The sequence below is a fragment of the Scophthalmus maximus genome, chromosome 2 (genome assembly GCF_022379125.1).
Source record: "Scophthalmus maximus strain ysfricsl-2021 chromosome 2, ASM2237912v1, whole genome shotgun sequence".
Classification (NCBI taxonomy): domain Eukaryota; kingdom Metazoa; phylum Chordata; class Actinopteri; order Pleuronectiformes; family Scophthalmidae; genus Scophthalmus; species Scophthalmus maximus.
This window is the reverse complement of record NC_061516.1, coordinates 2511923-2539489: the sequence shown is the minus strand read 5'-3', so window position 1 is coordinate 2539489 and position 27567 is coordinate 2511923. Positions and strand designations below refer to the sequence as shown.

Here is a 27567-nt window from a genome sequence, read left to right as displayed (position 1 = left end):
TCCAACACACAAATGAGCCTCAACATGAGTTGAGGAGAGCAGGGCAGTGTGACGACCCTCTCCAGGGCGACAGAGAATCTGAACTCACCAGGCCCTGTTGTCTGCCCCACCCCTTTTGGTTTTGGCTCGGTTTGTGCATAGCTGTGTCGAGAGAGAGTAGCAACAGCGGAAGTCCAAAATGCTTGCACGTCAAATGACTCATGTAGACTTCAGATAGTTCCCGGAAGATTTTGAAGGGCAATAAGAATCCATTATTCAGAGTGACAGAACTGCGATTTTTGGTAATTAGTAGTCAATAAATGTATCGCTTTGTAATTTAGCAGACTAACATACCTATGTAGTTGCTCTATGTAGTTTGTCGATCGTTTAAAAAAAATCATAAATAAATCATTAATAATCATAAATCATAATCCACTAACATGCTTAAATGCGCATGTTGATTTGATTCGGATGTGCTTATAATATACAATCTGATTATTTAAACGTCTTACCCTTCATAAGTGCAACACAGACTGTTCATTGAGCCATTCTTCTGCTACTCTAATGCATTGCTGCTCACTTCCGGGAACTATTGAGAGGCTCCATGATCCGCCACTGCTGGAAAAAATGGTCAATTGGAGTGAACGGATTTGTCGCTACTCTCTCTCTCTCAACGGCTCTGGGTTTGTGTCGCTGCTTGCTTTAAAAAAAAAAAATAGTTTCAATACGAATTTGCCATATTTCTTGGTTGTGTGAGAAAAAGGGAGACAGAAACACCATTGTAGAGTAGAAAATAGTCAGGTAGTGGAGTGTGTAATGTACAGATGAATGATGAAATATGCTGATGACGCACTTAATTCACAAGAGGCAAGAAAAATAGGGGGAAAAATGCTGCTATGATTGTGTGAAGTTTGAGGTAATTGTCAGAAAAATAGCCTCTAAAGTTTAAAAGTATAATTATTCCAGAGTTCTTTTGTTAAACCACTGGGACGTTTAGGATCCGAGCTCCAGCGGCTTCCTCTTACCACACGTGGGTACGTCTTCCTCTGCCGACGAGGTCTGCTCGTCTGTAGACGGCTTCTTCTTGCCCAGCCCGATGATCTTGGTGATCTTCTTCCCCGCACCCTTCCCCACCGTCCCGGTCTTGTGCTCAGACTTAGAGTTCTTCTTCCCTTTTCCTGAGACCGGGAAACAGGGGAGATGGCAAATTAAATTCATGGCTCACGATGGAGAAGGGAAATTAGCAATGTGCTGCGTGCTGTCCTTTCCGAGGGACTCCCGGAGACTCAATGCGCCCCGCCGTCATTATCCAAACAGGAGGAAATTAGTGAGGGAGATGCTACGAGTTAATTTACGTTGATTCAATTATGTTTGGATGCTTGTGCGGTACCGTCACAAAGAAACGAGAAAGAGCAACCTTAGATTCTACTATAAACAACCGAGAGTTAAGAATCACTTGCACTGGGTTTAATCAGACCCTTGCGGGGTTCAAAAGCTCTTTGTTGGTGGATTAGGCTCCGTCTGCAATCCCTGCTCTGAACTGGCCTGGTTTCAATCCAGAGAGAGAGACAGCCAGAGGAATGACAGTTCACATTCTGCTGGAAGGAGGGCTAAAGGCAAGTAAGCCAGGTCTTAAGAGGTTATGTCTGAGTCCCTGCATCTGTCTGTCTGTCTATTTAAATGAGGAAAATAGCTTCTGCTTGGCTCACTGTTTTTAGATACTATGGTCTGCGGTGTATTTAAATGTGTGTGTCAGTATGAGAGACAGAGAGAGAGAGAGAGAGAGAGAGAGAGAGATTCAAAGCGATAAAATGAAAAAAAAAAGGAGACCGAAAGTAGTGGTCACAATATGTGACAGGAAAAAAGAAAACTACTCTCAAATGCCAGATGCAAAAGAGACAGCGGAGAAGAGCTGGAGGAGAAAAATATAAAGCATTTTCCTTCACTGATGTCATCATACCAAGACAGCTGAAGCCGAGGGTCTGGAGCGACTCTGGGCGCACTCATGCTCACGCAGTGATATACTGTATGTGATCGGAGTTGGTTTGCACCCCGTGTTCCTGCCTTGCACAAATCGTATCTTAGCAGAAAAAAACTAATGAACAGTAATCTGAAATGGTACAATAATGACAAACTCTTTGCGTTCAATTGTTTTTGGCCCCGACGAGCTTCTGTTTTCCACATGTCTTCCGTATGGCGTTCGCCTTCACTGATGCGATGTGACAACTGCCATGGTGACAAAAAAATCTTTTTTTTAAGTACACAAAAACACGTCACACACACAATGCAGGCCTGAGGTGGAAAGCAGACACACAGATGTGAAAGCGATTTGAATCCCCCTCCTCTTTAAAAAAAAAAAAAAGGAAAACAGAGGAATTACTATTTTTCCCTTCAAGAGACGAGCAGGAAAACTCTGATCAGGTAAATTTTGATTCCAGTAAATCAGCTCTTTTTTGTTACCAGCCATGGAAAGAATGAGGCTGATGAGGCTGAGACGTAGGGACTGAATGAGGGAAGAACTGAGGGACGGGGAGGACCACTGGGGGGGGGGGGGGGGGGGGGGGGGCTGAACCACATGATGATGAATGACTGCTTGAACAGGTGTCACTATACTGTAGATCATGTCTCTAATGTAATTGGTTGCAAAGGTTAATGTATTACTACGGCATATGATGTAATTTAAGGTGACTCAACAGTGATGCTGTGAAGACATCATTCCAACCATATGATCATGAACAATTTTTCAATCGTTATGAGCTTTAGGTCGCGTCTATAGGAGGCAGAGACATCATTTCCTGTCTTCTTCTTGACGTCTGGATGTCTTGAGTTTTGAGTAGGAGTTTGAAAAATCCAGTTAACTCACTATGGTTTTTGTGCAGATTAAACCAATGAGGTGCTGGTAGAGGGATTCTGTTATCTTTGGATGGTTCCATGCCTTTATGCTATGATAAGCTAAGCTAAGTCATCTCATCTAACATCCAACTATGCATTTGACAAAGTGTTGAACTATACCTTTAAAAGTGACTCGTATTTTAACACTCAAATGACATTCACATATTGTACCTGTTGACAGTTAGTCATTATTTTTCTGATAATTTCTGACTCCAGAGCTTCAGGATCCAGATCTGACACCACTACTCAACTTTTATTATTAATCATTATTATCATTACTACTAGTGCTGCTCATTCTGGGAACTGTTAGGCTTCTCTGTAATACTGTATGTTCTCGACGTTACGTTATGTAAAGTTCCTTGAGATAATGTATGTTGTGATTTATACAAATAAAACTATGAATTGAAGTTAAAAGGGACAAGATTGGGTTTGAGCATAGGCAGATCTGATAGCAAAGCACAAGACCACCATAATGTAATTTGCTCATGACGCAACCATCGGCTATAAATTCATGCAAACTGTACATACTGAATCATGAGTTCATACATTTGTAGATACCTCTGTGTTAAATTTTAGTCGACAATGCAAATAACTGAGCTGACAAGTAAAATGAGATTCTTCTCCCAGAGGAACTTTGTCTGCTGAGCAAACAAACAGTAAATAATCAGACTTGTTTCGCCTGTATCTCTTTGCTTTGGCATGCAGTTCTGCAGGGGAAGACCATCTCCGTGTGACAAACAGGTTAAATGCTCTTTTTTTTTCGTTCTTCATGCGTTACTGTTAAAGTCTGGCCTTCTTCAGGGCTACTCTGAATTATGAGACAGATTGAGGGGGAAAGGCAGCAGTGATATCCCCAACATTTACAACTGGGTCCAAGCTGAGGACAATCTTTTTGTTGGTTCCAAGAAACAACAATACCGATAATGTCTTACCCCTCATTTCACTTCACATTTTGTTATGCTTTGTGATTTAGTCATACAATGATGGTGCTGCATGAATATGCATTGTTTTATGATGGGGATTTTACTCAAACACCAAACCATTCACAGATGTGGAAGCATCCCACAAATGTGACACAATCCCAACTGCTGACCCCCTTCTTCGCTCGGCCTGTCTGTAATTTCTAGATAAAACAGGCAGTGGGACCCCTCTCGTGGTTTTTCTTATAATCCTGGTCAGCGGACGGGAATAAATCAATGATCGGAAATAAAAGAGGCAGCGAGCTTGCTGGGGGGAGAAATATTGGAAATACCAAAAAGTTCTCATGACAACAACATTTTACCCTGTCTGAAAATAATATAAAACACCATAATAACATGTCTTTCAGGGTGGTCCCTCCCAGCAGTATGCCTGAAGGGTCACGGTCTGTGGGAAGCTGTTGCGTGTCATTGCTGAGCATCATGGCGACTGAAACGTAGAGATGGAATGTTGTGCTTTCCGGGAGAAATAAACAAATTGTTGTTTTTCTTTTGTTGTTGTTGTTGAAATAGAAGACAAGCCGCGCATTGCTAAAGCAAAGACCAACTGTGAGTAGAATCATCTTCATTATCATCATTACCATCTGACATCAGACGCCTCACCGAAGACAAGTATCTCCAGCCACCCCAATTCACAGATAAGTGCGATGTGCTCAAAAACTTAATGGGGCCCTCGAGGGATGTCTAAGGATCAAGCATAACTTTAATATCCCAGAGGGGCAATTTGTTGTGCAGTCAGCAATATTCGCACATCCATCAGGCAAACTGACAACAAACATATAAAATAAAATCCTTAAAATCACTAACCAGTGGTAAATAAAAAAAACAGCATTGCAAGTAAATTAAAAAGCATTAAAAACATACAGGTTAATTATGTTTATGATTGAAATGGACTTTGGCCCAGACACTGAACTGTTAGCTGTGGGCCCACACCTCATGGTTGTTCTATTCTATTGTGTATTCATTATTATTACTATTTTACAATAGTGCTTTTATACTTATTTGCTTCCTCTTTCCTGACTTATGTACACGAAGCAACTTTTCTATCATTGAAGTTTTTCTGGTTCTGATGCAGAGTAAGTGAGCTCAACACAGATAATAATATGGATATTGCTTTACATTTTAGCGAATCTGCAGCTTACAATTACAGTGAGTTTATTTAATTTAAGTTGTGTCATTTTGCCACTACCATGAAACACAACGTCAATTTTTTTTTACTTCATTCCCTTACATGACCTGTCACCCTGTGCGGTCAGTATAATAGCTTAATTTAATATATTCCATCATCAATGTTCTTTCTCTTTTAATTCCAATTGAAGCAGGGCGGGATATCACCAAGAAAGTCATTTTGTGTTTCCCACAAACACCAAAACGCTCTGATGAACTGGATGTAAATGAATCACTCTGTAAGCAACGGATGTTTCATTTCCATGAAGAAGAAAAAATGGTCACGGATCATTCGGTTGTTGTTGGGTCTCACCTTGGTCCTTGCAGTCGCTGTGCCCGTTCTCGTGGGTCACCTCTCCGTCGGAGCTCGGCCTGTCACACGATGCTTTCTGGCCGTGGAAAGACCAAGAAGATGAAAGGATGCACAAGAATTTTAAAAAGTGACCAAAATTGTAGTTCCTGAAGAACAGACAGGGTCAGTCAAGGCATCAACACACAAACACAGCTGTCTCATTACATTGTACACTGTAAAGAAAGAAAAAAAAATCCCTTCTGCATCTGCAACATGTTATAGATGAATAATTAGGCTGGGCTTGTATTCGCTGTGCCAAGTTGGGAGCGGTTTGTCATTAAAGTGCCTCTGATGTGGCTCATTTTCCACCACTAAACACAAACACGCACACATGTACAGGCACACACATAAATGCAGGGTACAGTTTGTCTCTTGCGTTAACTGCTATTTTACCTGCTTTCCCCAAATGAAAACCAATGACTAGCAGTTTTTTTTACCTTCAGTTCCCAACATTTTCCCTTTGAGTGATATTTGGCAAACAGATTTTACTGCCCAGTGTGATCGTGTTGGATTACGCAAAGAAATGAGGTTCCTATGGAACGGAGGTGAATTTACAAATGTTTGTGAACTACAGCACAATCCACCCAGAATTATTTGGTCCAATTAAGAAATCGAAAAATTAACAATACTTGCAGAATTTCAACATCTTTCAGCTCATTATTTTTGTTTCACGACCCATTTTGTTTCAGTTTCGCTGCTTTTGTCAACCATTTTTTTCCAGCACCAGCATGCAAAGCTCTTCCTAGCGGACAGTCAACTGCCTGCCCAACATCAGAAATGGCAGAAAGACAAAGTTACAGGCTAGCTGGTGAACGTAATGGAGCATTTAGTAGCTAAAGAGACTGATATTTCCCTCAGGAGTTGGTGGGGACCAAAAACTAAGCTAAAAGAGGCGGGACACACTTGCATTTATGTTGTGTTTACAGCTTGTTCTGCAGCCCTGAAGTGTTAGAAAAACAATTTAAAAAATGTATCAATCAAATAAAGACCGTAGAGTGGTTTTAAGGCCTAGATGTAGCCCAAAATGTAAGTCCAGGCCGATCCTAATTCACAACAACCCCAACATTTGTGGCTGCGGAAAGCACAATCTGATCTGATTAGCCAAAATTGATGAAATATGCTGCTTAAAATATTTGTTGAAACGAACTGCCTTAGAAATAAGAGGGCTGTACATTACATTAATCAAGGTATTAATCGTATTACAGACATACAAATTAATCAGTGTAAGAGAGCATTACCTTTTCCAGTTCAGGTCTGTGCACAGGCGATCCAGATCCAACTCCGTCCGAGTCTACGCTGCCATTAACACAGACCTCTCGCATCACCTGGAAGACATAAAGGAATACAGCGTTTGCTTACAAGGCTGCTGTTCACATTAAATAAGTGGAAAGTAGACACATGCTGATCACCGCCGAGGGACTTCAATTTATACGCAGCCGGGTCTTAACCAGGCTGGTGGAACGTTAGGTCCCCACCACGATCCGAAAACCTGAGTGGATCCCTTTATTTAGAAATCCTAAAATATTTCCTCACACCATTGCCACATAATTAAGCAGCTCATTCCTTCAGCCTAGACGGCATGCCTGGGGTAATGCGGGCCACATGTATGGTGAACTCCCTCCTCTCTCATATTCCATCATGCTATTGGATGGCAGCCAAGGGATCATGAGGCAATGCAGCCCATGCAGTGGACGACATAAAGGAGTTGGACACTCGCATGCATGTGTGGCAGGAGCTGGTGGAGGGGCGGGGGGTGTCTGCTACACACATTAAGATACCACAAAATTTTACTACGTCCACGGAATCCTTATGCAATAAGGTCCAGTAGGGGTGAATGAGATCTGCAGGGCTCTGGACGGGGCGCCAGTGTGCATTACCATGACCTCGTTGGACTTCAGACCTGGCAACCCGCTGTCAGATCTGGCAGTCCCAGGCATGTGGCGGTGACAGGGGTGTGTGTTGATGAGCGGCCGACAGAGGGAAATGAGATTTCAGATGAACTGCTGTGTACGCAAGTCAGCTAATGCACTCTGACACACGCACACGCACACACACACACACACTTTCCCCCCTCGCTTTTTCCACAAGCATTCTGAACCATCTCTGGTCGCGCAGAGCTCCTCAGCTCATTGGTTTTGGCTTGGAGAGAGCATAATTGGGTTTCGCGGGAAAATGACAGGCTGTGGCTCCGAGGGTTTGGCTCGGAGAGCAGCTCAGAGGCCAGACAGACAGCAACACCATGCGAACCTTCCACTGGAGAGCTGCATCTCCAGACTGTGGTACTAGGTTGGTCGGACAATACAGAACAGTTGAGTTAGTGTGTGGTACTTTTGGGGAGCTGTAACACCACGTTCAGTGAGGAGCAATATGCTGGTGATCGACATGTTGCTGCTGTATGGTCTAAGCGCTGAAGTGGTTTCATTAGGTTGATGTATTCATGCCATAAAATTTGCTCAAAGCCTCTATACATAAGTAGTGCTATTTTAACCCTATCAAAGTGTCATGGAAATGTGACGGAGTGCAGCCTCATTTTCAAAGGAAAAACTAAGCTGAGGAGTCATGAATTGTATCTTTTTTTGTGCTTTTCTGGATCATTGTGCATTTTATGCCTTAATTAGATCACCAAGAGTAGGTCTGACAGAAACTGCGCCAACACCACTTCCTGAAATCACCCAGTCGATCCATAAATGCCTGAGTGACCAATGACATGATTGTCTCGTGATTATCAGTAGGGTTTGGCCCAAACGCCAGTGATGTTCTTGAAAGAGCGCTGGACACAAATGGATTCATTTTCAGCGAATCAGCACAAGGTACCCAGGTCAGGTGACACAACATGACTGTGACTCTGTTGAGGAGAAAGGGGAATTGAGGCAGAACTTTGGCTCAAAGACGTCTTCAAAGATGGATGATTTTGATGAAACTCAAGAATCCAGGACGTTGTTTCCTTCAGGGCGCAAGATGAAGAGAAATGTAGGGGGAAAAAGTGAAGAGAAGTGCTTATTCCCTAGTGTTAAGAACACAACACTTTGATTATATCCAACAATGTACTGTAATTGTCCTTTTCACAGTAGACATTGTCTATTCAATTTGTTTCGAAATGGCCCATCCCTACTTCTCTGGTTCAGGGACATGGGACTGTGGGGAGCTGCAGGCTGTGAATGTTCATAAAAATCTTCACTTGGACAGACTTTGAGGGATCAATATGTGGAACTCTTTATTCACACAACTTAAAAATGGATCCCGAATCATGATCAGAACACATGAATGATCTAGCGCCTGTAGGTTTCGTACTAATTCAATGTTTTGTGTGAGTTTTGGGCAGTTTTTTAATGCATTGTGTTATTTTCAAGGTCCATCAAGAGACAGGCATTGCCAACTAGCTAACAACTGCTAGCATGTAAGTATGTGACATTGATTAAATGCTATACACAAATTAAAATAAACATTACAAAAATATAAACCTTGACAATGACATGCACAGGATGAAGACGCAGCACTTAACAGTTACAGCAGGACATCAGGTCAAACTGCAGCAGGAAAGAAATCAAGACAATGAAAAAGGATGCATGTTCCATTAACACATCGTTAGCAGACAATGTCTGGGAGAATCATTAAAGTAACCAGCAGGCATTGGAAACACTCAGGGACTCTCCTACCTTTGCTTTCACCCTCCTTTCTTCTCTTCCTTCCATTACTTTCCTCTCATTCCTTCTCCCTCTTCCTCTCACCTTGCATCCTCTTCCCTCCATTTCCCTCTCACTCTCCTTCGCCCTCTTCAATACATCTTCACATCATCGCTACTTAGTATACAACAGCCCCTTCCTCTTCCTGTCCCTCATCTGCTTCTAATGCCTCACTTCTGTCATGTGGACACACCGTCGGACGGCTGATTCCATGAGGGTGGGAATGGCTGTAGGAAATCATTGTTTCCATTAACCAGATTGTCAATATGAAATGCAAGAAGGGGCTGTTTTTTAAGTTTTATGCCTGTGGCTACAAGATGAATTCAAGAGGAGTGGACAAAAATAAAAGAGCCGGGGAAAAAGGGAGGTCAAAAGAAAGAAAATAAAAAAGTGAGGGGAATAATGAAAAAATGAGTCACTGCTTGATACCCATGGGTCCTAGCAACGCAACGTCCAAACACAGACACAAAGACGAGCTGATCTTTTTGGCCGGACGCCACTGATACACACCCTGAGGTTGGAGGGAACGCAGAGCAAGCCAGGGAATCCAAGCCTCCATCACTCTGCCACCAATGACACAAACACCCTGCACATGGACTTTATATCCAGAGCTGTTTTGCAAAAGGAGGGTGTGAGCGCAGAAGTGGACAAGATGACTGTAGAGTGCAGCAGTATGACATGTGTATGGCTCAAGCAAACAAAAAGGCTTCACTGGCTGCCACAGTGTTATCATTTCAATATGTTTCCAATATCCAGGCACCTGACTAAATACGCGGCCAGGCCCAGTACTTTTTCTCCGAGCAACAATTAGCGTGTTCATTACCATAGTTTGGGTGGTACTGCGATTTGTATATTTTCTCGGGTCTGGCTGCGAACGCCTGCAGATACCTGCCCCAGCCAATCAATAAACAATGGCTAATTACTGTGCAGGACGAGAAATCGAATCAAGACGAATAACACAAACTGTTTAGAACTTTGTTTCCTCACGGCGCTGGACACGGAGCTTCAAGAAAATGACAGAAAGCAAACTGAAAATAAAAAGACTGGCGATTCCATCAATGGTCTGCAGGGGCTACATTGCTCCACGCTTCATTTCTTTTAACAAAGCCTTTGGTAAAGGTGAAAAAAAACAGAAATGGACGAGGGGGAATCTTAAAATAGCACACAATACACTGTTGAGGACAAACAAGGAATTCCAGGAGATTCTCAGGAGAGCAGAGGGGGGGGGGGGGTATCTTTTAAGTCCAACGACCAGATGAGCCCTGTTTGCTCCTCCTGCGATTAATAGGGGAAAAGAGCCCCAGAGGCATTGGCAATGCACTGACAACAAATAGACACAGGGTTTCAAAAAGCAGAGCGTACTGGGGCCAATTTGATGTCCATGGGGGGGGGTGGGTTTGTTTTGCAGACTTGTCGAGCAGCCAGAGGGAAAGATCAGAGAGCGAAAAAGGAATGGGGGGGGGGGGGACAGAGAAGAAAGTCAGGAAGAGGACGCACTACAAAGCTAACATCTTCACATCAGAGTGAAACCAGCAGAAACAAACCACTGGTCACACAATATCAGGAAAAGGCCCATCCTGAGGATCTGAAGCCGACTTATTCTTATAAAGAGCTACACCCTTTACTCCACAATGCTGTTAGAAAAACGTTGTCTGAAGGCCACACAGCATCTAATTATATCTCACTGACAACAATATCCAAAATGAAACATACAGAGAGAGACCCCGAGGCTTTCACCCCGATCTGAACTCTGCTACGGCGATCTACACTGAGCACTGCTGACGCCGGTGCACGGCAACCTTTACTGTGTTTGACAGCTCTCCACTTCATGCAGTGGACCACGAGGATGTGGTTCAAAGTCATTTTGGAACAGCTAAAATAGTTTTTCGGCATTTCGCTCCACTGCAATCATGTCTTCTGGTGACAGTTTTAACACAAGAGGAAACTGACACAAATATGAAGAAAAGTCAGAATCCAAATATCTGTAAAAAATATTCATATGAAAACAGTGATTTTTGAGTGGGTGTAAATAAACTGCGATGCCGTCGATGTCTCAGCCAATCAAAAATAAGAGAATGATGCAATTTTACCTCTGAGTCATGTAGCTGTAGAATTGCTCAAGACAGACATTCATTTGTAGGAAAAGCGTTGAATTATTCACAGAAACTTTCCCCAGGAACCAGGAAACTTTGCAGGAAGTTCCACTGTGAAATTGGTGATAATAAGAAAGTCTTCATAATCCTAAATGCCTACACTCCTTATGAAGGTTACCAAAAATAAGGATGAATATCTTATAATATATTACTAATATATTAGTGAAAGTTCATATACATGTATATTTGTTGTGGGTGATGTGAATGCTGACATTTCAGATAATGATACTGTATTTGGACAACCCTTTATCCAATATGCCATGACAGCAAGTTGAAAACCAGTGAAGCATGGCTGGATCACTGCATATGTACAGCCGATACTCATGATTGTCTATAGAAATTTGAGATTGTGTATGGTTTGGCCACAACTGATCACATACCTATCTATATGATATTGAATCTTGAGAGTCTACCTGAGCTGACCAGCTATGAAAACCATAAGCAAACTGGGAAATTAGATTGGTCAAGGCTCACAGAAGAAGATCTCTGGCTCTACAGTTCACTGACGGATAAGAGCCTAAGTGGTATTGATATACCACTCAATGCCATTCTATGTGTCAATACTAATCGTAAGAATGAACACCATGGTATAGAAATATGTAGTATGTATGATAACATTTTGAGTTGTTGGAAAAACTGCAGGAAATCATTGTGCCAAAAAAGGGCTATACAACATAACTTCAGGCCAGGATGGAATGAATATGTGTCTGAACTCCATGTAGAGGCCAGAGAAGCTTTTAAAAATTGGGTTTTATCAGAAAAGCTAGGAATGGCCCAGAATGTGAACTTAAGAAACAAACTAATGCTGATTTTAAATATGCTGTACGGTTTATTAAAAGAATTGAGCAAACGATTAGGGCAAACTCCATGGCCAAAAAGCTTCAGCAGATCAATTTGTATGACTTGAAAGAAGTAAAGGTTATCAACAATTGTAAAATGGCCCTGCCTTCCAGTATCGATGGGATTACTGGGTCTGAAAATATTGTTGAACTATGGAGAAAAAATGACATGGGTATTTTTAACTGTGTTAAGAGTGATGATTTTAATGTTGATGATGTCCCCAACAATGAGGGTATGGTTGTTAGAACAGATGGAGTGTGCTATGCTATTGAGAAACTGACAAAATATGTGGACCTGACCAAATAACAGCAGAACATCTGAAGTATGCCAGCTGTAGAATTTCAATCTTACTTTCTCTGGATTGCTAATGCATGGAATACTACCAGATTCTATGTTATCTGTCTTTTTAGTACCTGTAATTAAAGATAAAGCTGGTAAAATCTCCAGCATAGACAAGTACAGGCCAATTGCCCTGGCTAGCATACTTTCTAAAGTATTAGAACAAATTCTCTTGGATAGGCTTCAAGATTTTACAGTAAACACTGACAATCAGTTTGGTTTTAAAAATAAACATAGCACAGATGTGTGTATATATGCACTGAAGCAATTATAGAAGACATACAATTTTCATGTGTTTTCTGGATGCGTCTAAAACTTTTGACAGAATTAATCATGGTAAGTTATTTATTAAACTACATAAGCGAGCAATGTCCACCATACATTATGAGGATCTTGCATTGCTGGTATTTGAATCAAACCATGCAAGCTAGATGGGGTAAGAGTGTATCTGCATCCTAGTGACTAATGGAGTGTGACAATGTGGAATACTGTCACCTGTATTCTTTAATCTTTACATGGATGAACTTTCTAGGAGGTTAAAACAGTGTAAGACTGGATGTATGATGGGGAACAGCCTGATCAACCATCTGATGTACGCTGATGACTTCGTTGAAGAGTGTTGTCATGATTGTTAAAACCAATGAGGATCAGAAGCAAATCTTTCCTTCTTTTTTTGTGGCAGATCAAGTGCTAACTATAAACAAAGTAAAATATTTGGGTCACATTATTAGGAATTTCAACATTTATGTGTTGATGATGGTGATGATGACGTTCAGCGCCAGTGCTGCAAACTGTATGCCCAAGCCAATATGCTGGCACGCAAATTTCACATGTGCACCAACAATGTAAAAAATGCCGTCTTTCGGGCCAAATGTACTCCACTCGATACTGCCCACTTGTGGTGCAGTTATAGTAAAACAAAAGTGAAAAGGCTTCAGGTGGCATATGATGATGCGCTAAGAATCCTGCTTCAGCTCACAAGATGGGCAAGTGCTAGTGACAATGCTGTTACTAGAAATGTTTCCCACGTTTCATGCAGTGCTGAGGAACTTTATGTAAAAATGTATTTGTCGATTAATGGAAAAAATATAACTGTATGGGCCTTGACTGAGCCGACACAAAGTGACACATGATACTCATCTTGTTATTGGAAACATTGGAATAGATGTCTTGATGTATTTTAAACATTGTGGTTGTGAACTGCAATGTCTAGATTTTTTCTTGTTGTCCCTGTGTTGTATTTGTATCTTTTTTTCTTTGCTTATATGGACCTACTGTACGTGTCTGAAATAAAGATTAATAATAATAATAATGATAATAAAAATACCCAATTGGTTGAGCACTCCAGGGTTTTATTTCAACCGGTCAATCTCTGCAATAGCTCGTAAAATCCGTTCCCTTACCTCAAGTCTAGCAGTATGGGTGTTTTGAATGTGCTCTGATACTAGTGCTCCTCTCTTTTCCCATCAACAGCAGCACGATTTGAATCTTCTTCATGTTTACTGTTGTTGTAGTGTCCTGGTTGTATAATCTTCTGCATTACTGCCGTCTGGTGGACCGGAGTGAAAAAGCTTCTTGTAGCTGACTCCCCATGGTCTTTTGACAGCAGAAGAATCGCAGGAAACAGCGGTCTGCAGGAACCCTATGTAGGTCCTTGAAATAAAAATGTCCTTGTACTTTTGGTTAAAACGGGGCAAAAATATCTAAAACACCAAGAAATCTGCTTACACCCCTCTCCATAGATGAATGATTAACTTGAAAACTGTCTCCACTCAAGAACAACTCCTTCCCTTCTGCAGTTTTTGATCATATCATGTGGTCCTCCTCACTCCTGTCCAAGTTGAGCTGCAGAGATATTCATCTGCTGATGAGGACTGAGTGAAATGGCAAAACATTCTAGGAAAAGTGGACTTTGAGTGCAGATTATTTTGTAATGTGCTTCGATAGCTTTTTAGGGTTGTTATTTTGAACCATGAATGACCATGAAGAGTGCTTTGTCAATTTAAGAATGGACCATTTTGTCTGCTGCTGTTTCCAGGTTCAAGAATGAGCTCAACTATCCGAGCACTGGAACTCCATCTCAGTCCCTTTTTTTTTTTCCACATGAAAGTGGGTTGTGTGTGGTTTTACACTTCAGTGTTTTACCTTGAGCCATTCCTCAGCCTGCTCTTTGCTCTGCACAGCCAGCACCAGGGCGTCGGCCCCCTGGTGGACGATCTTCAGTTCGTGCTTCTTCTTCTTGCCGTCTTTGGGGATGTGAGTGATGCTGCACCCAGACAGGCTCAGCTCCATCTGGGGGGTGTGGTCCTTGGAGGACTTGTAACACTGGAGGAAGAGAGGAGGGGAAGGTCACACCGGAGGAACTCAATTTTCAAGGATGTGCTAACATATACATAAGCCTCCCTTACCAGCAGTTTGTTATCTTTGATGACACAGAGGAGTTTGGTCCACTGGCCAAAGCGTTTCTTGCGCAGCAGGAATGCACAGATGCGAGCGTCCTTCACCAGATCCATGGACGCCTCCTCAGACGGCCACTGGTGATGCATCTTCTGGCCCTTCCCATCCTCCTCTTCCTCGTCGTACGACTCATAGGAGCTGCTCATGGCGTCGGAGTCGTAGTCTGAGAGGGACGGTGCGCACATAAGCGGCCTTTTAGTTGCTATTCATTGAAATGAAACTAAACAAAACATTGAGAGTTTCTGCGCAGTAGCATGTCAATGAACACTTCACTCACTGGAGGTGATGTATTCAGGAGCCTTTCCTGGGCTTAAAGGGACTGCTTCCTCGTAGTATCCTTCTGGTAGAGAGGAGCTGGGCAGGGGAGGGGGGCCGTTGTTTGGAGGCTGTAGAGAGAACAGAAGTTTCAACTGATTAGTCTGAAGTTAACTGACTCGTCACCAAAACACTGACCGACATCTCAGCTGCCTTTTTACTGATTATATCTGGACTGATTTCAGACGCTTTCGCACATGTCAGTGCTTAATTTCTACAACCTCAATTCATACCTCAGCTCAGCTGACACATCGACTGTCACAACATTTCACAAGCAAAGATTTGACCTTTTCAAACGTTTCCCTTCATGTATAGTGTTTACAATCGAAATATTCAACATATGCAAGCACATTTTCCTCTGAAATAATATAAAAATATTGAATTCCATTCATATACCATACTGTATATGAACAGACGGCAATATAAACCCCATATCATATGCCCACAGGCTTGGTCTAACTTATAGTCAGCAAATTGCAAGGTGTCATAATCATAATTATAAAACAAATATCGAACAACAACATCTACACAGAGACTGACATCATCAACAGATTGAGGTAATGGAAGAAATTCCTCTGTCAAAGCAATAAAAATAATATAGTATGGAGGTAAAGATGAATTATAGTGCTGAAGGCTCATCTGGTGAGTTCTCAGTGATGCTGACAGATGATCAGCAATTTATCACTTCAAAGTGACATTCTTTTTGATCAGCGCAGCGCTCCAGATTTGCCAAGGTGTCAACTTAAAATGGGTGTAGCAACACTGCAGAGACATTAGAAAAGTTTTAAATGCAAAATAGGAAAAGAGGAGACGGAGAATGAATGCCTGTGAGGAAGAAAAGAAAAATAATTATAAGGTACTGTGTGACAGAGAAAACAAGCGAGTGGCCAAGAGAAGTGTTGGTTTAAGAAACCTAACCTGAAGTCTTGTTAGGGCTGTTTAATACAGACTGGAACGGAGTCAAGAAGTGATTTGATAACCAAAACAAATAGGCAAAGTTTAGAGAAACGAGCTAATTTTTGACTAAAGAAGCTACAGAGAGGCGTCGACTTTATTGCACGACAAACAATTTGGCCTCTAGTGGTTTGAGGAGATTTCATTATATCACGGTTTCGGAGCTCATGACAGGAGCAGAGAGGGCAGGGGGAGAAATGAAACCTCCTTTGTTTGGACGTGTTCTCTTTGGCATCGCACAGTCGCACAAATCCAGTTGTTAGAACACGGGATCAACTGCACAGCCTGACGTAATTCAGCTTGGCCGGCGCTGCGGCCCAGATTTTCAACTCTTGGAAACAACAGAACTGCACCCATGAACTAATTCTGCAGCAAACAGAAAACAATGTCTCACTGGTCGGCATATACATCACTTTTAGGTCAAGCAAATGTTTCAGGAGCAAACTGAATAACATCTGGAAAGTGTAGAAGAACCAAATGATTGATCTTTTTTTAAATATATTTTTTTTATAAATTTTATATATATAAATATATATATTTTCGTATAATATCATATTTTTGTAGGGAGTCAGCCAGCTTGGCCTGCAGAAGTCTCGGACACACATGATGCATTTTTTCGGCGTACATGCTCGGTAAGCGACCTGCATAGGAATTAATGGAGAGCCATCTTGGAATGTAAAGTAGCATCCATTTCTCTTCAAAACATCCATTACTCAAAAGGTGCAGGAACAATTTTGAATGAAAAGCATCAAGGGGGCGATGCATACCCAGTGAACATTGTATATAGTTTATATATACACACTTCATGGCCAGTGTTGGGCAGTAACTAATTACTCAGTACTATATTACTGTAATATTATTACTTTTCCCAGTAACTACTAGTGTGAGGGATTACAATTTTCCGAAATAGTAATTATATTACAGTTACTGATCCAAGTAAATCTGCATTACTTTTCCCCTGCGAGAATGCAAATATGTATTTTGTCCTAGGTAGGCTTTCCTATACGATGACATGTACGCGCGGGCAGCTCATGTCGGCTACGGCTACTTGCCAAAAAGCTAGATAGAGGATGACAGAGATCTGGAGAAGCCTGTCAATGGGTATATCGTAGATAAGAGGTTTGAGAAGCTTCTGCTAATGACATACAATCATTGTTTCACTTCGGAACAGTAGACTTAACTTTTTTGGTTAAGGTCATGTTGAAAGATTCTGTGAATCAAACATATGCTTCAAGGCATTTCAACAAAGTTTTGTGTTAAGAGTTTGTATTATTCTATATTTTGATGCCTTTTGACCCTTTTTTACTGCAGACAAATATCTGTTTAAAATATTGGTTATTGGCCTCTTAAATTAGTAATAATCGGTATCCTATCGGCCCGGAAAAAGCCATATCCTATTGGTCGACCCTAATTAAAGGCAGATGAGACTCAGCAAAAACAACATGGACAATGACTGCTCTATTCAAATGTCCCAGTCAGCCATGACAGTGTGCCAGCAGGAGCAAACATGGAACTGAGAGATCGTTCATTTTATTAGTTACAGATAATTTTATTTATTTATCTTTTTCTACTGTGACATTTCAAAATGTCCCCAGTGAAAAAAGGACTTTATGTAGTGTGTGTCTTTGATTTTTTATGTCCCCAGAAAGAGGATGCGTTGTGACGTGACTGATGTCGAATGGCTATCGTTACAAATGACTGTTAATCAAATGGGTTGAATTAACAGAGAATAATGTGTTAAATCATTGCTTACAGAAGACCACAGAAGTACAGCATGAACCCATGAATCAATGTTTCTTCCGGGGCCTCAGTCTAATAAGTAGTCTATCCAGGCTTACAAGCCAGTGCCAGACAACCTCAAAGTGCGTAAAATGTTGTCAAGCTGCAAAGACCTGGAGGCCAGGCCTCAAGTGTTCCTGAAAGCCCTTTTTCACAGGGCAGTGGCCGAGCTGCAATGGCCGCAGACGTTCTTTTTCCTCCGGTGAAAAAAACCCAACTTTGATTTCTCTTTTGATTTTATTTACTGGTGTTAGGACCCATTTTTCCGCTGGCGGGCCGGTTACAAGGGGGAGAAACTCTATAAATGTTAGGGAACTCTGTGTGCTATGGGCCATTGGTTACAGCTGGCCCAATCAGGCGTCAGCGCTGCAATGATGTCAGGGGCCACTGCCGTGGCAACGCGGGACATTCTGGCTGGCGTGCGACCTCGATGGCTAACAGAAAGTGTGTGTCACTGTGCAGTGACAGTGGACAACAGTTATTCTGCCATAATTATGCTGCTGCTGCGATGAAAGGAAACTACTGAATTTTATTTCAATAAGCATTTCGGAGAATCACGGGACTGTCAAGAAAAATGTGTTAGAGAAATTGCGCCTGACATTTTTATGAGGACGACCTGTGAGTTTCTTATTGGTAGGTCCTTTTTAGACTTTTCCAGAGGTTATTTCTTATTTCTTTGGTTATTATTTGGATGAATTAGATGCAAGATGTGTCTCGGAAAGCTTTGGGTCTGCAGCCAAAAAAAAAGTGACATGTATGAAAGTAGTCAGTTATTGAATAGCATCATCCTTGACCTTTGGGCCTTTTGGACCTTTCTTCCCAAGCTTTAACCTGCATCCGACTGCCGTCTACATGCAAGTTCTTCTTTGTAGGGAGCTTTGGTGACATAATAAATTGTCATCTTCCCCAATATACAATCAGTACCTTGCATTTCCTCAGCTTACATAATACAAACAGTACATTGAATATTGATTAATAATTCTTAAATAATAATAATAATAAAAAAACTGGAATGGAATAAACTGAAATGGAATAATTGATGGAGAGAATGCTGAATCAGGAAGACAGAAAGCGTGGATGTCTTAAGCAGAAGTATTTATTATAAGAGCTCAATATTGAGGAGACTTCCGGTTCGCTATACAGATCAACAGGTTCACAGTGTTTTTGGCGTCCAATGACAGTCTGCCTGTCTCTGTAGTGTATTTAGCTTTGATTAATGTCGTCATCTCCCTGCGACTATGGCACCTCGATAGAGACTTCAGCTGCTCTCTGATTGTTTCGGCTTGCCATAGATAAGATGGCCTTGCTTGGTGCCTGAGAAGACTAATCTTAAGAGTTTCTCAGGGGAGGATAGACAAAAATTCCTCAAAAGAAACGATCATGATGCATGCATACATACAAGTGAATCAATTTTTGTTCTACCCCTACTTACCTCATATGACTGTCATGATTTCGAACTGGGTTTTTCTTGGTCAAAAGCACAATCTCTCACCACTGTGTGAGAATAGCAATGTCCCAACTATGTACCTGACCATCACCTTATTGATCAGATGTAAGATATGGCTTCATGTCTTGAAAATAATAATAATAATAATAATAAAAAAAGCTTTTGTTAAACTGTGTTGTTCAGTGTATGAGCTTGACCACAGGACCTGCAGCAACTGGACTGCAACCTTTTTATGATAAAGATAATAAAAGTACTGAGAAGTCAACCCAAAAGGTTTGAGTAAAGTAGAGCCTGAAAGTCACGTGACAAATATAAAATGCTTTCTTTTGTACAATTACAGACATTGCAGAAGACTCACATATTGCCAGTTAATACTATTACTTTAAAATCTCTGCTGCATCAGCACTAATCTCCATCAGATGGTGTGACATGACAGAGGGTCTAAAACCTGAGGTACCCAAAAGAAAGTGTCCTGAACTTCAAATGAAATCATTTTTTTCAATCCACTATTTTGAATTGATTTCTGAAAACCTGCCAGGTCTTCTCGGATTTCCATTTGACTTGTATCCATCTCCAATGGCCACACTCATACAACTCACATTAAATCCTACGTGTAGCAACGGCCCAGTTGTTTGTGTGAGAATGAGACAGCTCTAATCTGATCAACTTTAATTAAAGTTAAATCCTAAAGAGGATGAATCCTGGAGATGGTAGTTAAAAGCTGATGAATACCACTGCCACCGTCCAATGAGAACATCCACAAAAATGTTTGGAGCTCCATGACCTGACTGTCTCAGTCTGTGTTTTCACACTTTCGTTCTTTCACTTCCTCTCAAACACTATGGTCTCTCTTTCCTCCCTGTTTCTCTGTCTTACCCATTCTGTTAGGTTGCCCTTCGAACAAGGCACACTGTAGCTGATCTTCTAAGGCATTCTTGGTTCACTGTACACAATGCAAAGACGAGATACTCCTTCTTCTGTCTCTTGTCTCAGTCAACACACATCTTTCCCCCTGTAAATCCTCCTTTTCATCCTGCCCCGTTCTCTCTTCTCATCTATAAGTCTGCCTCTAGCAGAAACCTTATCGCATCTCCTTTGGGGGGAAACAGCGGTTCGGTGAACTCATTTCTTGGCAGGGATATGCTGCCCCGCTAAAATCCAGCACCACCAGCGTTCTCCTCCCTAAACTAGCCCTAACCAAAAAAAACAAAAATAATCCCCTGGAGAGGAAGGCAGGAGGAAAGAAAGGCAGAGAAGTGCAACGAAAAAAAGCACTCAAAAGTCAAACACTAGTGTGCAATATCAGCTTTGAGAATGGGTGTAAAACTGGACTTGTTTGTGTTGATAGAGGGAAATTGTTGATATTAACTGAAGTTTTATGTCTCACGTCACACTGACTTTAGGAGACATTTGCGCAACAATAAAACCCTTAATAATCATGCAGACACAGATTGTTTGGCTAAGTTTATTTTTCCCTGAGTGCAGCAGAATAAATTACATTTGCACTCCAGAGAATGTGATCCCTTTGGTCTGTGCATGGTGGCGGAAAGCTTTGAGGCACATGAGTGGAGGAGTGGAGTGCGTTTGAATGCACACTTTGGACAGACATGCACATAAACACACTGTCTAACTTTCACCTTTGCTTCCATTTTCCAAAACAACAGCTTGGCCGTATCACTCAAGAGATCTGCAGAGAAATGATGGCGGGGCACTGAAACTGTACAGGAGTTCACTGCGGTCAAAGTGCATACTGTCCCTATGCTGACCGTTAGCGCACACACACACACACACACACACACAGACACACACACACACACACTGCAACAACATTAACACACAACGGCGCAGTGCAGTCTGATCAGCTTCAAATGTTCCACAGATCTCCAAAACATCCGTTCCCTATCTAAATGCGGCAGAATCCCATCCAATGCAGATCTGGATAGGGGCTCACTACCAGCACTCTGAATCTGCTCAAATCAGATTACTTCCTCTGATTCAAATGAGGTTAGATTACATGGAATTCAAACCATTCTCTACTGACATGTTACTTTTTGCACTTTTTGTGATCATATGAGCCTATCGGTTGGTCCTTTTGTCACTAACCTGATTCGGTTAATTGAGTTAGTATCAGTTCATTTCGTAATCAAATTCTGCTGTTATCCTTTTAAGGGTTAGGATTGGGGCTGAATAATCTTGAGGCCTCTGACAGGGTACAAGATGTTGATAAAGATGCTCAGGGCTTTATCTCTTGACGATCCATCAGGGGTTATGACAACAATACCAAAGCCAATGATTTGAACAAGTTTACTCTGAAAGATGCAGGTCATGTGACCAAACCATGATGTCAAGACTTCTGTTGAAAATGTGATATCTTCAGAAAAGATAGGACTGTACCGTGATTTCTGCTTGGCAAAATTAATTGAATAGATAGATGGACGGTAACAAGGACAAATTGTTCCTCGTTACCTTTTCACTTTATTACATGCTGACATGGAACACTTTTAGTACAATCTGTTTCCTTGAGAAATGTTCTTGTGAAAGTTATTAAGGAAAACTAAAGGAAAACGTCCCCTAGAATAAAAAGTGCAATAAAATGAAAAAAAACAAAACAACAGCAGAAACATTTCCGATAGTGACTCATCCAAATTATGTTCATACTTTATGGAACCTTACACCCACTTACATTACATTTCAAGAAAGTTTCAAAGGAGTTTTCATGTCCCATCTTGGACTAGATGCAGTTTCTTCCTGACAAGAATACGATTCTCTAATGTAGGAACCATAAGCGGAGCATCACATACAGGTCATGTTCATGGATGCAGATCAGAATGTCAGAATTCCACAGTCAAAATGTGTAATTAGGTAGCGGTGAAGAAATCCTGACCTTGGTTTGGATACTTAGGAGTGGGAGGATTGTCTGCTGCTCTGGCCCTGGCCTGAAACTCACGTCCAAACATTTATGCTAAGTATCCATTTTTGCCCTGCGTAGGAGGACTGGAGTTGAATAAATGTTTCTGCCCCAGTGCCAGTGGGAAGCTGGAATGGATAAACGGAGCGGACAAAGGAAAGCCACTCCCTTGGGAAAGGTTTGGGATAGGGAAAACTGCATTTCCCATGATTCTTGGCAAATAACCCGGTATATAAGCACATGTATGGTTCCAGTTGTTGCCAATTGTCAAGGATCTTTTTGGAATCCATTTTACTTTAAAGTCAGAGAAGTTATTTTGGGAATTCAAAGGTCTGGGAAAAAAAACATTTAATTTACAGACGTTGAAAGGCGACAGATAGCTGGAGAACTGCGGCAGCTTGAATGGTTGAAGCATGAATACAAAGGGTGATCATGTTGCATCTGGTGCTTTGATAAGATCGGTAATCAGTTCACTTCAGATTCTGGGTCAAGTTTGGGAAGAATTTGTCAACTATGGACATATTTTGTTCCTTCTTCTACAGCAAGGAGTTCTGACTTTGCTAAAGCTCTGAATTGAGCCTCTGATTGGTATCCTCTCCACAGCAACAACAGCAGAGGGTCATGGGTATTGGAGTTTTAAGAGCCATCCACCATACCAAACTGGCAGAACGTTGAAATCAAAATCAGAATTTCAGTTAATCAAAACTGATTGCCATAATGTAAGTCTCTACCAGTATCTTTGGTCAACACGCTTACATTTCTACAGGAGCACAAAAGCACATGTTCAATGCTTTGGGAAAAAACTGTACCCTTGACGAAATGCACTGTATATTCAGGTGAGCTGTTGCTTTGTTCAGACTGTAGGCTAGATATGCCATCTACTTCTTTTTGAAGGACAACTAGCTGAAAACCTAATAAATATTGATCACACCTTCAGTTCCTCCAAGGTAAGGATTAGGGGTGGAAAGTTTTAGTAAGGTTTTCTTAAAGCTTTATTTATCCAGGAGAGTTTTTGCTGAGGCCTATGCTCTTCTCCAGCACCACCCTGCTTCACAGTTACACACTTTCACATCTGGTAGCACAGGGCAACCGCAGTCTTCTACTGTTGGCCTCTGGTCATTTCTCAACTTGTACAATAGGAGGTTAAGTGCCTTGCTCAAGGTCACATGGATGGTAGTTATTTGAGGGAGGGAGGTGGTGGGGGGGAGGGGGGCACCCGTATTCGAGCTCGCGTTTTCAGTCTCGTCTCTTTTCAAACAATATCCAACAGTGTTATCCTTGTCAAACCTTTAAAACCTGCTGCAGTACAGGAAGGCACAGAGAGGTCAGATGGGACAAAATGCAGACAGATATCCAAGCAAGACACACATGCACGCATGCGCGCACACACACACACACACACACATACACACACCTTCCCCCCATACATTCTTTGAAGCTTAAGCATGAGGTCAAGCTAAAGCAATAAGTTATAAATTGAAGCCAGATTGCAGGAGAAGATGAAAGCACAAAGAGCAGAAGGCTGTGGCGCTACCCATCAGCCTCTGGGTTGTCCTGGCTTTGTCCCAGAATAACCCTGAGCCAACTAGCTTCTCTGTCTTCTAAAAGACAGAGAAATGGCATATGACAATACAGTTTGTGTACTGAAACTCTGCTGAAAAACAATGTGTCTACAATATCTGACAGTGACAGTACGTATTCAGTGAGTGAAGTGTGGGTTGTTTGTAGCCTTCTTGTTACTCAGCTTGCAATTTTCTAAATGCCACGCTACAGCCCAGTGTGTCTAGTTCGCCCCAATTTGACCAACAGATGTCAACTGAAGGCTCATGTAACTAGAATTACTGCCCCCCAGCTGTGCGCCTCCGCCAGCCAGCCAAGTTGCAGTTTACATCCACGTCTGTCCAGACTCATGTAATACTGTATACTGTGGTGAAGACAGACAGAATTAAATCAAAGTGTTTTATCATTAGTGTATGAATTATTTAGTAATGAGGTTCCGGTGACCTTGAATTTTGACATCTGAATCCAAAATCTAATCAGTTTATGGTTCAATCCATCCAACTGTACATTTGTGCCAGATATAATGAAATTCTCTCAGGAACTTCCTGATATATTGCATTCACAAGAATGCGCCGTTTGTGAGGTCACAGTGACCTTTGACCACCAATACCTAATACGTTTATCCTTGAGCCCAAATGGATGTTTGTGCCTAATTTGAAAAAAATTCCCTCAAGGAGTTCCTCAGATATCACATTCACAAAATGGGACAAACAGACGGACAAGCCAAAACTGAAATGTATCCAGCCACTGATGTCGCCAGTGCGGAGCTATCGTTAATGTTTACGCCCGTGATAAACCCAAAAATGTAGACTGTGTATTTGAGTATGTGACCATATAAATCAATGGGATTAGTAGAAGGTGCACTCAAGAACAAACCTGTACCAGCTATACACAAATGGGAAATTTTTGCTCCAATTTCATGTTTCCTTTGGATAAGAGATAAGCCCAAAAGTATCACGAGTTATGACGAGTTATGAATGTCTTTAACTTCAGGTTCACTTGTTTGGTTGCCATTTTGAAGTTATTGATTGAATCCAAACACACTTAAACAACAAAATTAGATTTAAATATGATTTCATCTGACAACAATGTTTTTCTCTCGATTTTTTCCTTAAAGACGTCTTTATTCAAAAACAGGTGTTTTATGATTACGGTATATTTATATATTTGGACCAATATCTAAAAGATTGTATGTTCTAGCTATTTTGTTTATTGTCAAATACACAGTATTTGTAAATGTAAATACTATGATGAGGATCTAATGCCCAAAAACCAATAACCTCACACTGCCCATTCATGTAAAGTGGCATTTAGCAGTGTCAGATTACTCTGTCTGTATAAATATGGATAATCAGTTGGAATATTGTGATACAAACCACAGTATTCATTAATGTGGCTGCAACAGTGGCAGCTCTCCAGAAGCATTACTGAAAGCCTCATTGTGTCAGAGAGGAAATCAATGCGGATGTCAGCTGATTAGTCAACGCACACTCTTTACATAACAGCCCTCTTTAACACATCACACCCGTACATGCTGGTGTGCATTAAACCACGGAATGCTCGTATGAGGGGAAATAAGAAAACAAAAGACGAAGTAGACTGTGATACTAAATCTCTCTAAAAATCCCCTTTCTGCAGGACTCAAGGCCTCAGCCAAGCTCAAGACCTGCCAACCTCTGCGATACATATCTGAGTGTTCCACTTCTGTGTTTATTCATGAACCACCCATGCTAGTGTTACCTCCGACAAAACAAAACCTTTCTCACAGCTCCCATTTTAAACTCCACTCTTCACTTCCTTTTCATCACTTTCCCACCTTCCTGTCTCAGGCTGGCGAGTTGAGTGTATATTTTGCGGGACAGGTGCATTCAGCAGCGGGCTGTTACCGGCGGACGCACCAGACTGCAGAGCTGGAAAAACAACTGGTGAGTGAGATTGGGTTGGGTGTTTCCTGCATTTCTCTCACCTCACAAAGAGGTGGAAATGTGGGTCAGAGTTGGTAGGAGCTGGTGGGCCACAGCTTTGGAAAAGAAACGTGGGCCGGCCCTGTTTTCCGTGTGCTATAAAGTAGGTCCATGAACCAGTGTGTTGTAGAACACTTGAAGAATTCAGTGGAAACAGACTACGCCATTCTACAGCACAGTTGAATGGAAATTTTTTCGTCATATCGGAGTGTTTGTTCTTTGCGATTACTAAAAGAATAAACAATGGATTTTAATTAAAGAGCTGTGACCAAGATATATCCTGAGTGACATTTAACACTTAAAAAACTAGGACAGCACTCAATCCAGCAATCCCCTTAAATTCAATGAAGTTGCTCCCAATAGTACAGGCTCATATATCAGTCCCCAAAATAAGTGTGAGGGTTGCTTTTTCTCACCAAGATCCATGCATTATTCTTTTGGAAATCTGTCTTGCAATGTTAAAGAAAATGATGAAGAATTCCTGGATCCACTCTTTTATCCAAATCCAGGCCCAAAATGAAAAGGGCTTTGTGTTGGCCCATGTCCCATCCTTCCAGCAAGTTTTGTGAAAATCCATTGGGTAGTTATTGTGAAATCCTGCTACAACAACATAATCAACAAATGGACGGTGCGAAAACCTCCTCTGCAGAGGAAATACAATTATTACTGCCCTCCGGTGGACAAACTACGTAACTGCAAAACTGTTTCCGAATTACCTCAAACATGCCGCAGTAACTTCAACATTTCTCCACTGCAAAATTGACATTTACGCCAATACCTATATTTGTGATAAGTTATGTTGACCTAGCGAGCAGCTCAGACACAAAATAGTACCGTATAACCTGAATGATTTCAGTTCACTGTATTCAATGCTGCCTTTGGCTCAGACAGGATACCCACATAATAGGTCAAACGTTTTCCATGACTGAAATCTGTCGTTTAAGCTGAAAGTCTGACTTTGCTAAATTATTTCCCACCAATACGCACATTTACAGTAACCTGTGCCAGTACAGCATGCCCACATTTTACAGCCAAACTGGCAAGTTGGAAAATGGGATTGTTCTGCATTACAGGCTGCATTGAGATGAGATAGAAACCACCAACGTTGCTCTAAACAGAGCTATTTATTTTACTGTTAGTTCGAAGTCTTTAAGGCTATCAAGGCTTCACCAGAAGTATGGTGGGGGGCATTTTTGCTTTCCTTGACATGTTGCTTGAGCAACCCCACTCAACCAAGATAAGTACTGCTTGTTTTCTTCCTCCTCAGCTCTAACCGGGCCTGTCCCCTTTTAAACAATATTAGGATTTTCCGGCTTTGGGTACAAGCAGTGAGTGGTAAATCCAGATTCTGTGATTCGAATCTCCCTGCACGTCAGTTTGTTATGCAGTCTGTCGGTGGAATGATCATTGGCAATTTTCATCCGAGAAAGCCATCTGGCGGTAGGAGATATTGTAACTCGAGATATCATTTTCTCACCGGTGCAGGACATAGAGTTGAAGAAAGTTTTTGCCATTACTATCAAGTCCATCTTTCTTGTGTTTACTGTTCTTTAAATTAACTTTGCATGTTACGTCTGGTCTTTGGTACTCATTTAAGAATCTTTAAGTAATCTAATTACATCACCATCTTGAAAAAAAAAAAATGACTGAATGGAAGATGGCAGGCAAATAGATGTCAATCTGTCACCAAAAAAGTCCATTCACTTGTCCATCAACCACCCCAAGATTTTATTTCGTTGAACAGTAAACTTTATTAGTTCTTTACCAGACTACAGAAATAGCTTAAATTTTCCCTCAGTGT

At 41.4% G+C, this 27567-nt stretch overlaps 1 protein-coding gene across 3 annotated transcripts in view; it reads right to left on the bottom strand.

The window, feature by feature from the left end:
* Positions 1-27567, bottom strand: part of afap1 (actin filament associated protein 1) — a 108837-nt gene that overhangs the window by 10702 nt on the left and 70568 nt on the right. For all 3 annotated transcript variants that reach the window (XM_047330497.1, XM_035626483.2, XM_047330496.1), the window contains exons 4-9: positions 15117-15225; positions 14791-15002; positions 14528-14707; positions 6606-6692; positions 5329-5404; positions 1005-1157 (exon numbers count right to left, since the gene is read on the bottom strand). In XM_047330497.1, the coding sequence (XP_047186453.1) occupies positions 1005-1157; positions 5329-5404; positions 6606-6692; positions 14528-14707; positions 14791-15002; positions 15117-15225 (817 nt within the window). The remainder of the gene's footprint in view (positions 1-1004; positions 1158-5328; positions 5405-6605; positions 6693-14527; positions 14708-14790; positions 15003-15116; positions 15226-27567) is intronic.